This window comes from Grus americana, chromosome 2, assembly GCF_028858705.1.
Source record: "Grus americana isolate bGruAme1 chromosome 2, bGruAme1.mat, whole genome shotgun sequence".
NCBI lineage: Eukaryota > Metazoa > Chordata > Aves > Gruiformes > Gruidae > Grus > Grus americana.
In genome coordinates this window covers 77288304-77302098 of record NC_072853.1, presented here as the reverse complement: position 1 = coordinate 77302098, position 13795 = coordinate 77288304, and the positions used below count along the sequence as shown (strand labels likewise).

Here is a 13795-nt window from a genome sequence, read left to right as displayed (position 1 = left end):
CATACGCTCTGTTCACTGATGGGTCCTGTCGCACTGTGGGAAAGTGTCGGAGTTGGAAGGCTGCTGTACGGAGTCCTACATGACAAGTTGCAGAAGCTGCTGAGGTGAAATGAGTCAGTTTGTGGAAGTGAAAGCCATCCAGCTGGCTTTACATATTGCTGACAGAGAAAGGTGGCCGGTGCTCTACCTCTATACTGACTCATGTATGGTGGCCAATGCCCTGTGGGGGTGGTTACAGCAGTGGAAGCAGAGCAACTGGCAGCGCAGAGGCAAACCCATATGGGCTGCCCCATTGTGGCAAGATATTGCTGCCCAGCTACAGTAGCTGGTTGTAAAGGTACGTCACATAGATGCCCACATACCCAACAGTCAGGCCACTGAGGAACATCAAGACAACCAGCAGGTGGATCAGGTTGCTAAGATTGAAGTGGCTCAGGTAGATCCAGACTGGCAACATAAGGGTGAATTATTTATAGCTCAGTGGGCCCATGACATCTCAGGCCACCAAAGAAGAGATGCAACGTATAGATGGGTGGACTTAACCATGGACACTATTGCACAGGTCATCCATTAATGTGAAACATGCATTGCAACTAAACAAGCCAAGTGGGTAAAGCGTCTCCTGAATGGAGGATGATGGCTGAAATATAAATGTGGGGAGGCCTGACAGATTGATTACATCACACTCCCACAAACCTACCAAGGCAAGCGCCATGTGCTTACAATGGTGGAAGCAACCACTGGATGACTGGAAACATATCCTGTACCCCATGCCACTGCCCAGAACACTATCCTGGGTCTTGAGAAGCAAGTCTTGTGGTGACATGGCACCCCAGAAAGAACTGAGTCAGACAACGGGACTCATTTCTGAAACAACCTCATAGACACCTGGGCCAAAGAGCATGGCATTGCGTGGGTGTGTCACATCCCCTGTCATGCTCTGGCCTCCAGGAAAATCAAACAATACAATGGACTGCTAAAGACTACACTGAGAGCGATGGGTGGTGGGACCTTCAAACACGGGGATACATATTTAGCAAAGGCCACCTGGTTAGTTAACACTAGGGGACCCACCAATCGAGCTGGCCCTGCCCAGTCAAAACTTTTACGTACTGTAGAAGGCAATAAAGTCCCCATGGTGCACATGAATAATATGTTGGGGAAGACAGTTTGGGTTAGCTCTGCTTCAGGCAAAGGCAACCCATCTGCAGGATTGTTTTTGCTCAAGGACCTGGGTACACTTGATGGGGAATTCTGATGTGTACCTCAAGGAGATTTGATTTTGGGTGAGAATAGCCAATAAATTAAAATGTATGATATTAGTTGCTATATAATATTGTATGTATTTGTTCTTTTTTCTTTAAATGTGAGGACGTAAGATGCTGTTGAGATTTCAAGCAGTTGTGAAGACCACATAAAGAAGAGTAGAAAATGTGAAAGCTAATGCAAGCAAGAGCAGTGGTAGACCAAAGCTGCTAATTTTTTAAATAATGACTAAGAGTTTATGGCAAAGAAGATTGAAGGGTGAGAGGCATAGGAGAAATGATAGTGGTGCTCAGAGTGGTGTTTGAAAGCATGATATAGGATAAATGGGAGGAAATTGAATGGATAATTAGTGAGTTGTAAACCTTGCCTCACAAAAGAGTACAATGTGGAGATCCAAACAAGTAGGTAGGCAGGAAAATAAATTAGAAGAAAATAATTGTTAAGAGAGGGAAATAGAACTGAAGATTAGATAACCTGCACTGGAAAACATAGAGAAGAATGCAGCAGGAAAAATAGTCAAAGCCTGGAACTAGTGCCTAAGTAAGGACTGTAGCTGGATACTACAAGAAAAAAAGAACAGAAGTATTTTCAAGAAAAAACCCCCAACAAATGAAAACCTGGAAGTTTACACCAGTATCAAGAAGAGGCACATATATATGGAAGAGTGCTAGATGAGAACAGCATCAGAGTGATGAGAAAAGAACCTTTAGGGAAGTTTCAAATACATAACTGTAATGTAATGTAATTTTAGAAAGGATCTAAGAAAATTGAGATCCTAGAAGACTGTTAAAGCAAGAAAGACATATATTAAAATTGTGCACTTTGCAGTATGATTCAGAATCCAGAGACAAAGTGAGAATTGCCCAGAATCAACCTGAGAGGTACAAAATGCAAATTAGCAAATAGCTAATATCAAATATGGAAAGATTAAGAGTTTTTCAACAGTATAAACAAAAACGGGAAATGAAAGGTTGCTGTGGAATGAGAATGGATAGTAATCAAAGATGAGTTTAAACATGTCACTAAAACTGAAAACATACATAATAATTTGACCTACTTTTCAGTATGGATAATGTGGGTTCAAAGGCAATGATTAACAGTAATGAAGCATAGAAGTGGAATCAATTTCCAAAGGCAAAGCAAAACTCAAATCTCAGTATATTCAGTTTTGGGACATATCAGGCTCTCAGCAATGATTCTAGCACATAGAAGTGTGAATTTTGAGTATATTTATCAAGTTGGAGTGATTCTGCATGATTTGAAGATAAAGTATATGTTACAGCAGAATTAGTCCCCTGTGCTCCACAGAGAGACTGGCTTGCCTTGTCTGCCTTACAGTTTGTCTGTATTAATTTCCTCCATGCTTAACAAACCACTGATAATTACTTGTTGAAGGTGGAGACACAGCTTTGTGCTTTATGGCATAGTTTCATACTCACCTTGTAAACAGTGCCTCTTTGATTCTTTCTTTCCCCACTTTCTAGGTTATTCTGTTGCTAGATGTTTTATGCCATGTGTCACTTGCAGGTATTATTTAGATAAGCCTTTTTGGAATTCCAATAATGTTCTCCACTTGTAACACTAGTTTTACTCATCTTTTTGTATTTTCAATTAAATTGGCAAATATTATTTTTGGATTTTTTTTTCCTTTATTTGTTCAAACAAATGTGTGCAAAGAAAGGGACACAGTGTTCCATTAAATCAGAGAATCTCAATTATCTCAATTTAATAAGTAACATAGATGTCCAGCTCCAACAGTAGAAAACAAACTGCTGCACTCTGTTGAAAGACCTGTACAAATTAACTGATTCTGTTCTGTCTAGTTCACCTTCTTCTATAAATAGGTGTCATAACAGGAGGACTAGATATCTTTATGCAATTCTTCAAGGTATGACAGCTTTCAGATCAGCGTTCAGATTCAATTCATTTTTTGATTCACAATTTCCATTCTCTCTTCCAGGTGTGGTACAACCAAAAAGGTTTCCATTCACTGCCATCCTACTTAAATGAACTCAATAACTTAATTCTGTGGCTCAATGTGCCTCCTAATGTGGATTGGAGACAGTATGGTAATCACCCTTCTTTAAATAATTTTTCATATCTTTTGAAAAGTATTTTTTAAATAAACTGAAATTTAAGTATGAAAATTTTTCACAGTTAAAAGTAGAATTGCAGAGTCACGCATTTCATGGGAGGATTTGAAAGTGGAACTTTTAATTAAACAGAAGGTTTGTTTGTGTGAAGAATGTAGTACACAATAAGGTAAAATTTAAATTTCCAGCTCACTGTGCCATATGAGTTTCTTACAAAGGACATTTATGTGGAATAAGTGTAAATTGGTTCACTACACTTGGGATGTAAGTCCCTGTGAAACCACTGCTAGAGCTTGCTTAAATGGATAGATTAATGCACAACAGCATATGAATTTATAACTTCTTTGTCACGTTATCTCCTTATGTAAATAACCAGGGTAAACCCAGACTATCCTGTAAATTCACACTGCAACGTGATGTTCCATAGCACCCTGTTACTCAAGGAACGGGAGAGGCTGTTATATCTTACTATTATATATAACAAAAGGGAGATCAGTATATTTAACATCTGAATTCTCTGATTTAGATATCCCTGAAACAGTGTAAGAACTAGTTAAAATAAAAATTTTACAATCTGACTTTTTAAAAAATGACTGCAACCAAAGAATCAGTTCACACAGGTTAACTTTCAGGATGATAAAATCTAGTTTGATATCTGGTCTTGATAGTTCAGGATAACTTCTGATCATTCCAGTTCCTTTCATTCTTAAGGTTCTGTTAAAGAGGAAATAGTTTGGTTTAAAGACATTTAAAAGTAACTTATGACCAATTTTTAAGAGTTTTTGAAAAGGTAGAATGGTTGTCTGTAATGGTAAGATGATTTTCAGTGTGTTTATAATGAAGAAGGAAGAAAGAAGAAAAGGGGGAAGGAATCCTGAGTATCTGAAAATAGAAATTAATTAAGAAAAGTTTCCAGAATGTCAATGAAAAAAGAATAATTGCTTGCTTTCAAGATGACTGGGGGTTTATTTTTCTAAATTAATTATGAGAATGAATCAAAGGTAAAGTATTTCTGCAGAAAGTTTGAATGAAATGAAATTAGGTATTTTAATGAGAATTTTTAATAGAAATCAATTTTTAATCAAGTTTCCCTGCACTTCATGAATAGTACTGATGCTAGCTTGTTTTCTGTAGCATTAGATATCCCATTCTGGGACTGAAATGTTTAAGTATCCTTATTTTTATATCTGTCAGGGAGAACTGGGGACTTGCCATCCAGATTACAGTCAGAGAAAATTACAGTTGTCCCAAGGACTGTGGGAATGTTATATTTTATGTTGTTGCATGACATAGAAACATAATAAGCAAAACAGTGCTTAATAAATATTTGAAGTCTTGGACTGTCATCTATACAAATATGGGCTCATTATATAATCTTCTGGCAGAATATGTTGGCTAAGTCTCTGCAGAAGTACAGTTTATGAACTAGAAAGTGGTTTATTTATGTGTATATCTATTGGAGAGATGCAATAAAGATGGATTGATCATGAAGAGATGATCAGGAGAAAAAATGCTCCAGGGAGACCTTACAGCAGCTTTCCAGTACCTGAAGGGGCCTACAGGAAAGATGGAGAGGGACTGTTTATCAGGGAGTGTAGTGACAGGACAAGAGGTAATGGGTTTAAGCTAAAAGAGAGTAGATTTAGATTAGATGTTAGAAAGAAATTCTTTACTGTGAGGGTGGTGAGGCACTGGAACAGGTTGCCCAGAGAGGTTGTGGAGGCCCCCTCCCTGGAAGTGTTCAAGGCCAGGTTGGATGAGGCTTTGGGCAACGTGGTCTAGTGGAGGGTGTCCCTGCCCATGGCAGGGGGGTTGGAACTAGATGGTCTTTAAGGTCCCTTCCAACCCAAACCATTCTGTGATTACATGCTCTTGAGACATAGAGGAACCTGTCAGAGAAATCCTAGAAAGAGAAGTCAGGTTATCTACCTATCTATCTGTATGTATGCATATGTGTCTACACATACATGTATATGAGTGTGTGTGCACATATATATTTGTGTGTATATATGTGTGTATATGTGTACAGAAAAATACATATGTATATTTTATTTTTTAAAAAAACTCAACAGTTTTCCAATGCTATAGAGGGCATTTAAGCTCAGTTCACTTTGATTTTTGACTATCTCTTATTTAAGAATACTGCTCTGATGGAGAAGAACTATTTATATGCTTTTCTTGCTAAAATGCCTATATGTAAATTAGCTGTCAGAAGACTACATACTGTGTTCCAACACTGAAATCTATTCTTTTTGATTTTTTTTTTCCTCTTCCACCAAACTCTGTTTATATGCAAGGTCAATTCTAGACTATTTTTGGAAATTGCTGTGGGGAAGCTTGTTAGGATGTTGCAGAAATGTAGCTTTGTAATTCTGAGTTGCATTAGTGCCATGGTTTTCTTCACAGGATAACTTCCTGTCAATGAAACCAATGCTTCTGTATTACTTTTAAGTGATATAAAAATAATTTGACCCTTGGAAAGGGAGTGTGTTGACTCCCTTCCTTCCTTCCTTCCTTCCTTCCTTCCTTCCTTCCTTCCTCCCTCCCTCCCTCCCTCCCTCCCTCCCTCCCTCCCTCCCTCCCTTCCCTCCCTTCCCTTCCCTTCCCTTCCCTTCCCTTCCCTCCCTCCCTCCCTCCCTCCCTCCCCAAAATAAATCTTGCTTTACTTTTGCAAGAGACTTACTTCCATAGGCTAGAACATTACCATGGATGTAAACAGAGTAGCAAACACTATGATATTGAAACACCCCCCAAAGAGGTCAACAGCTTATTTAAATGCTTATACAAATACCGAGGAACCCTTTCACTCAGCAGTTATATCCTGTGGGTATTTGTTGAGCACGAATCCAGTTGGAGTTGTCCCAGGTTCTCTGGAGAGGGAAGGGTCATTACAGACAGTGTGCTCAGTTCTACCCGTTTCCCTTGCAGGGACAGACCTAGTAACTTTCGTAGGAGATCAGTAGTACTGGTCCCAGTTTGTGATAGGTTTTAGTGACAGGGAGCTAAGGAGGCTAAATGCTTTTGTCTAATGTCTTGTCCTCAGTCAAGGGGATACAGGGAATATAGACTTAGGATTTTGTATGAGTTAAAGGAAGAAGTAGTACCCAAGAATACAGAGGACATATGCTACCTTGCACTGATTTATATTCTGATTTATATATCTGTTCAAAAAACTGAAAAAATTGATGATTGTTTTTCTTGTGTCAGTCCAAGTTAATGACTCTAGACCATCCTGAGCATGCAGTAGCAGGAAATGATAGTTATTTGGTGATCAAATATACTTCCTTTTTATTATTGTGGAATCTGATCTTCAAATAATTTCTTTGCAAGTGGAGAGATTTCTCTTCCCCCCCAATATGGGATTATCAGTAAGCTTCTCCGTGAGGATGCTTGGAAAGTTACAATGTTTGCTTCTTTTAATTTTCATGTAAAGAGTTGTATGGTTGTTGAAGAAAATGTGTGTGCCAGCTGGGGGTGCATGTAAATAGGTAGAGCAACAGAAGTTAGCCAGATTATATTTACGTCAGTTTATCATAATTAATGGCTCAGATGTCTATTTTGGAACAGCAGTTCAGGCATACTTGTATGAAAATAGTTCATCTTCTGTACCATGTGGATAGCTCTAGCTTCATAATCACGTAAATCTGTGGTTCTGTTGTGGAAAATATCTAACTCATCTGTCTTAGTGAAAAAGAAACCAAATCCATTTTGTTTTCCAGTGGGTTATAAATTCAGTGACAGATAATGAAAATTAACATGTTAATTTAAAAAAAGTGAGAAAGACTATTCAGCAGAGAAGGTAAGATGTACTTAGATGTACTTTTTGTCAAAACTCAACAGCTCTGGCCGGTCTTCAAGGTTACGTGAATGATGTTTGTACATTTTTAAATCTCTTTCTGAAATGCTGCATTCCTACAATTAGATAATGTAATTGTGAGCAAATAAAAAATGGAATAATGAAGTAAGAGGAATAAAAAACTAAAAGGCAACATTTTTTACTTAAGCTTAAGATAGAAATTCTGATCAAGTAAAACTATGTTATTTTTCACACCTAATTGTACACAATTGAGTCAGAATGTGTCTAGCATGCTGGAATATAGAGGAAAGACTATTAACTGCCTCGTAGGGTAAGGCTATGTAAAGAAAAAAAGGAGTGGTAGTCATCTATAATGATGTCTGTAAAGTACAGTGGTCAAAAAAAGTTCTTACATCATTACTCAAAGAACATAAATGTATGAATATAGAAAGGCCTTGTGCAACGCAGCTGCCCCATCTCAGAACATCTATTGAAGTCATTGATTTTTTAAAAACCTTTCATGCTTGGGCTCATTGCAAGAATTCATATAGAATCCTGATTTATTTCAGATTCAGTTCTTCAAAAGAGCTGAAGGGATCAAGAGACCCATTTTCAGCTGAGTTTTGGTGGAAAGTGACTGTATAGTTTCCTGATTGCTTTGCAAATTGTAACTTTAAAACTCTTTTCAAAGGAACCTGTGAAATGGCATTTAGTAGGAACCTTCTTAACCATGTCTGGTTAGTGGGAGGAAAGTAAAATCTAAATCATTAATGAGGGTGCTGTCTGTGAAATTCTCCATAAAATATAAGTTGTAATTTTCTGTAGATAGTAATGTCTCATTTTATACAAACAGAAATCTTGTCATAAATTTTAAATGTCCACAAAGAAGAGCTTTTAAAAAGCATATATATATATGCTACCTCCTTTTTTGTTATACATACTATTTTATTTTATTCTAATCTATATTATTCTAATCTGAAATAAAATGTCTGGAATAAAAACACCTAGCTTGGTCTTCTATTCAGGTCTGTAACAATTATGATATTTAGATTGATCTATGTACTCAAGACTCAGCATGTTACATGACAGAAAGAAGAGAGAGTTTACAAGGAGTGCCAAGAGACAGGCTGAGATACACCCAAAATACAGTGCAGAACTGCAAAATATACCTAAGGACGACTCTGATTAGCCTATGGTGATGGCATACAAGCTTGAAGACGCTTGAGATTCTTTTCACCTATATCTCTCCACCTATATCTATCCAGGCAGGATGGACTGGGCTACCAGTGCCTCATGTTCTTTATAACCTACAGGACGGAAACATCCCAAGTCTCTAAGACTATGCCAAACTGCATGTTGCTTTCTTTTCTGACAGATGGTCGGGTGGTTTAGATTTGAAATAGAAGATCTAGAGCATTTTCTCTTGAAAGCATAGTTTGGAGACTGTTAATAAGATGTCGTATGGGGAAAGGTGTCTCAAGTTGTACAGCTCCTGCATGGAAACAGGGCAGGATTTTTCCTACTGCAATGAAGACGCTGTTCATTTCAAATGTCTGTAATGTGGATGCATTTTCCTTTTTCCTGTGAACTGTCCTATCCAGTACTTTTTTCCCCTCTGTGCATTACAAGCCAGTTGGCTTTATATAAGTTCATCATCTATTTTTGGACAATGGGGGGAGGGAAGAAATCATTGTACTAAAAAATGTAGCAAATACAGACGACCCTCATGCTCCAGACTAACTGAAAATTTTAAAATAATGAATAAAAGGCAAATATTATATTTAATACATTGATAGAATTTTGAATTCCAACATAGAACTGAACTTAGCTTAACATGGTCATACTTTGGTTAATTGTAATTGAGCAGCCCTGTAAAATTTAATATAATTTGTGTGTGTAAATTTTCAAAAATGCAATCCTTTGTTTCATCTATGTGGTTTGAATGGAAATTGACTGTAGAAAATGGTTACTACTTTTAGGAAGAGCAATTACTTTTTGGGACTCTTCCATTGAAGGAAATTAACTCAGTGCAATTTGCTTTTTCATCAGTATTGTATGATACAAGACTGCAAGGAGCATTATGCTATTTAATGTCATGGGGTTTTTATTTTCCCCAACAATTATCTCTTTTTCACAGTCTCTGTTCATTCTGTACTAGAGAGTTATAGCAGTGTATTTCTGTGTATGGAACCCAAGGTAACTGCTGTAGACTTTTTTTTTGTAATAACAATGCAATAATCTGAAAATTTTGTTAGTATCCTTTTGGGATCTGTACGCTTAGTAGGAATAGGCCATGGTGATTTCAGGACAGAGATTATTTGCAGACACAGTAAATATTCCTGAGCAGAAGTTATTCCTTGTAAAATACTTGATTTCATTTTTGTTTCTGTTATGTTTTGCATGTTTCATTAATTACCTGTGGGTGTTTTTGAAAAGTTTCAGCAATGCAGATGATCTTCTCCTTTAAAATTTGTTGACTAATTCTTAAAAAATACATGTGGGCAAAACTATGTTTATGAGCATGAATTCATTTGCACAGTAAATTGCACAAGCATGAATTCATAGCTCTGTTTTTGCTAGTGCATATTTTTCTCACTGAATACAGCAGATAGTTGATAACAGTAGAGCAATGGAATACGATTCAGATCAGCCTGAGTTAATTAATGGAATATAGTGGAGAACCTTCCTGAATTCCTGGCAAACTGCTCCTGTTCACGATGCTTTACGGGCAATAATTCTGTACCACAGTCTACATAACAGGTTTACCTGTCTCACAATTCTGAAAAAAGGGATGTGAATCAGTGGGACCTATAGGTCTCCAAGTCTTGGTATTTCCTGATCACGGTCAGTATTTTAAGATTTGCAGTCTCTGAAAATTCTACACCTTGAGCTGGAGCAATTTTACTGTAGAATTTCTGTCATCTGAAGCTTGAGGGAGGACAGCTTGGTTAGAGCATTCAAATTCTTGATCATGAAGGCTAGACCTTGACAATCGTGGGAAGATCATCTATAACTAGAACTTGGGTCATGGCCATAAAAGGGGGGAGCTGGAAGACACATTTCTGCTCTTTTTCAATTTAGCTGAGCACTAGTGAGTACAAGAAGCACATTTCATGTTGTTAACTACTTGGTTTAGTGCTTCTGAAATTATCAGGATTCCAATTTTCAAAAACCTTTCCTCCACTGTAATTAAACCTTTCCTCTATTATAGATTGTGTGAAAATCAGATTTATTTATTTTTTCCATTTTTTTCTAACCAGATCTGAAAATAGATTTAGATTGGTTTCAGTTTGTCTGTATGGTGAAAATTTGGTTTCATTCTATTTTTGGTTATTAATTTCTAATTCAATAAGAATCCTACATATATGAAGTAAAGACATTCTTTCTTCTCATATGCACACCTTTATTCATTGGAAAAGCTTAGAAAAAGATTCTGGGAATGAAGCTTTTTCTTATCATGTTACTTTTCCTTTACATAAATGGAATTTCAGTTAATACTTGGTTCCAGTGGGAAAAAATAGTTTTCTTTGATATGCTGGTTTTTGCTTCAGAACAAATAGCAGCTATTGTTTAAAAAAAAAAATATGGTGTAAAAGAAAAACAAAGGAAAACTTTAAACAGTCCCTCTAGGCAAATGACATGAAAGACTTCTGCAAATAGCACATGTATCTGCTAGTGATGAATCAAAACTTTATCAGCTTGAATCTTCTTTTGGTTTGTTAACTACTGTTGGACTTCAGAGTACTGCTTTTAGCTGTATTTGAAAAATCTTTACCTTGTAGTAGTTTTGTGTGTGACTTCATCATCATCCTCTGTTGTTCAGCTTTTTACCCCACAGTTACTTAGTGATGTTTAGATTACTTTGGCTTGAAGATGAGGAATGAAAAACTAAAGGGGCAAAAATTAGTGTATATATATACTCAGTCAAATTGCACCAGTTACTGGAACGAAGACAATTTTTATCTGTATACAACTGGACTTTAAGAAAATATGACAAAGTATGTTCAATTAAGTGGCAGCCTGCAGAGTCTATCTAAGGTTATCAACAATTTATTTCTTTGCCAAAGATACTGGGAAGATTATGATTACTGTTAGGATGGATTTTATTTTTTTTTTTTAATTGGGGACAGTGTAGATTTATTTTAGATACTCTAATCCAATAGTGCTCATTTGATCTCACTGCAAGAATTTCCAGTCGGTAATACATTACGGCTGGCACACCTGTCAGGTACACATAGAGAAAGAAGTCAGGAACAGCAGCAAGACCAGTTGGACAGCAACTTTTGCACTGACAAAGTTTTGCACCCTCTTCCTCCCCTCATTTTTCTTCTTTTGCTTGAAAGGAAAAAAAGCAAAAAGCCACAGTTTTTGTTCACAAACTACCTTCCAGTTCCGAAGTTCAGTTTGGTAGATTGTTACAGCCTGGTTGTACCAGTAACCAAAATAAACCTAAGAATGCATTGACGACTCAGGATTTTTCTCAGTCTCCCAAACTGGGTATCTTTTTAATTTAAAGCTCTGCGGTTTCAATCTACACTTTTTCTTTGTAAAACACCAGCAATCTAAAAATGTTAAATGATAAAATAGCAAGTATATAAATTTCAATAGCAACCTACCTTACTCCAGAAGATTAGGTACATGAAAAAATTCTACATTAGCTTTTTTATTTGGTCTCTTCTGTGATATAGATCCTGCAGCAATATACAACATTGTTGAACCCATTTCTGTAGTTCAGAATGCAGAAGAGCAGCTATTGCTTATGTTTATCCATTAAACTCTGGAAATCACTCAACAGGAGACAGTATTTGGTTTGGCAGCTTGGTGGTTGACCTCTTTCTGTTGCTTATTAAACATTTAGCCCTTTCATTCATCTTGTGTAATAAGGGGTCAACAGTGTACTCTGGAACTTGAAGTCATGATGTAGCATTTACTATTTCATAATTTATTTTTCTTTTCACAGGGATCACACTCTACAGCCAACCATATGGAGGAGCCTTGCTGGATGAGGACAAAATGTGAGCAAACTCTTAAAATATATAACAGCTGCAATGAGTAGACAATCAAAACCATTAATTCAATAAGCATGTACGTTACATGCAATAGATGTGACTTGATAGATGCAATTCAGTTCCACTGAGTGAAGCATTTTCTCTAGTCTGGTGTTTATATGCCAAGTCTACTGTTTATATCAGATATAGTTGCATTATTTTGCAGAGAAAAATACTGAATTTATGTTGAATGCACTTTACAGAGTGTTTGTGAGCAGGTCATGACATTTTCAAACAGGTTAACTGCTTTAAATGATTGTCAACTTTCTAAATTTTAATTTTCTATAGAGGGGGAAATATTTGCAAAAGCTTCACTTTACTATTCAGACTTTAAACACACGCTGTGTTCTGTAACTCGCATATAGTTTTGTAATTTAACACATCATCTTGCTCCTGTTCTCTAATTAGATGTCGATGATCATACAAATATGATGTTTGCCAATGGGATTAAGGTCCTAATGTCTAGTGTTGTTTTGGTAAGAAGCTGGCCTTGAAAATGTTTGGGTTCGGTGAGTTTTTTCCCCTGTCGTGTTTTCATTATGCCTTTTTGCTTTGTACCCTAGAATGGAGAATGTTCGTCAGTGCGGGGTAGCACTGTGTATCATGCTGGGTTTCTCTATCCTTACCGCATCCATTGGAAGTGCCATGGTGAAAGACAGAGTATCTGGCACAAAGCGTTTGCAGCACATCACAGGCCTGGGTTACAAAACTTATTGGCTCGCTAACTTCTGCTGTGATATGGTATGTATGATGTGGGGCAGCATGTGTTCAGGTGTAAATTTTTAATTAGTTTGTCATAAATGAGCAAAAGGAGATATGGTCACAAGACATGTGAATAAGATTTGAATTGTGCAGAGCAACAGCTCTTGGCTGTCATGTTAACAAGCATTGGGACACCATTCCCACTTTAATATTGTCAGATAAAATTCTTTAAGGCAGGGATTTTGTTCTTTGTTTTCCAAAGTTGAATTGTAAAGTAAAGCATATGCTAGCTTTAAGTACCTACACTATTTGACAAATGAAAGGAAGCTGGCTAATCAACCTAGACAGGAGAGAATCTTCCACACAGCACTTCATAGCAGGAGTTTCTGTGCTTTGAGTTGCCACTGGCAAAATCTTTCAGATTATTGGAGAAGCCTGAAGATACTAGTCAGCTACTTTAAAGGTATAATTATGCTATCTGTTGGTACATAATGAGAGGTACTCATAACAGGTACCTTTTATGTCTGGCAAGACAGTAGAAAATATTATTTATTAATTCATATACACAGAATGACCTAGATCAGAAATGGGTGAAGTCTCTGTCCTGAACTTTTATTTTTCTCATACAAAGTAATTTCTACCATTGTTAGCATTACAAATAGTATGTTGTCTGCATGCAGTTCATTAACAAATCTGCTCTTCCTTTGAAAATATCACAAAAGTTATTATTTTTCCCTAAATCTTACTCTTCTAATCCAATGTAAAGACAGGAATGCCTCTGAGACCTAACTTTGGCAGGTTGGATTTAGGCCGACATAGTTAAATGAAATAGGAATTTTTGCTTATCTTCTTCAAGCCTGAGAAGTTGATTTCTGTTCAGGCCAATAAGC

The 13795-nt window shown here is 36.8% G+C and overlaps 1 protein-coding gene across 1 annotated transcript in view; it reads left to right on the top strand.

The window, feature by feature from the left end:
• ABCA13 (ATP binding cassette subfamily A member 13) overlaps window positions 1-13795 on the top strand; it is a 199117-nt gene that overhangs the window by 133159 nt on the left and 52163 nt on the right. Inside the window, exons 41-43 of the mRNA XM_054817845.1 lie at window positions 3227-3335; window positions 12116-12170; window positions 12767-12944. Coding sequence (XP_054673820.1) covers window positions 3227-3335; window positions 12116-12170; window positions 12767-12944 — 342 coding nt within the window. The remainder of the gene's footprint in view (window positions 1-3226; window positions 3336-12115; window positions 12171-12766; window positions 12945-13795) is intronic.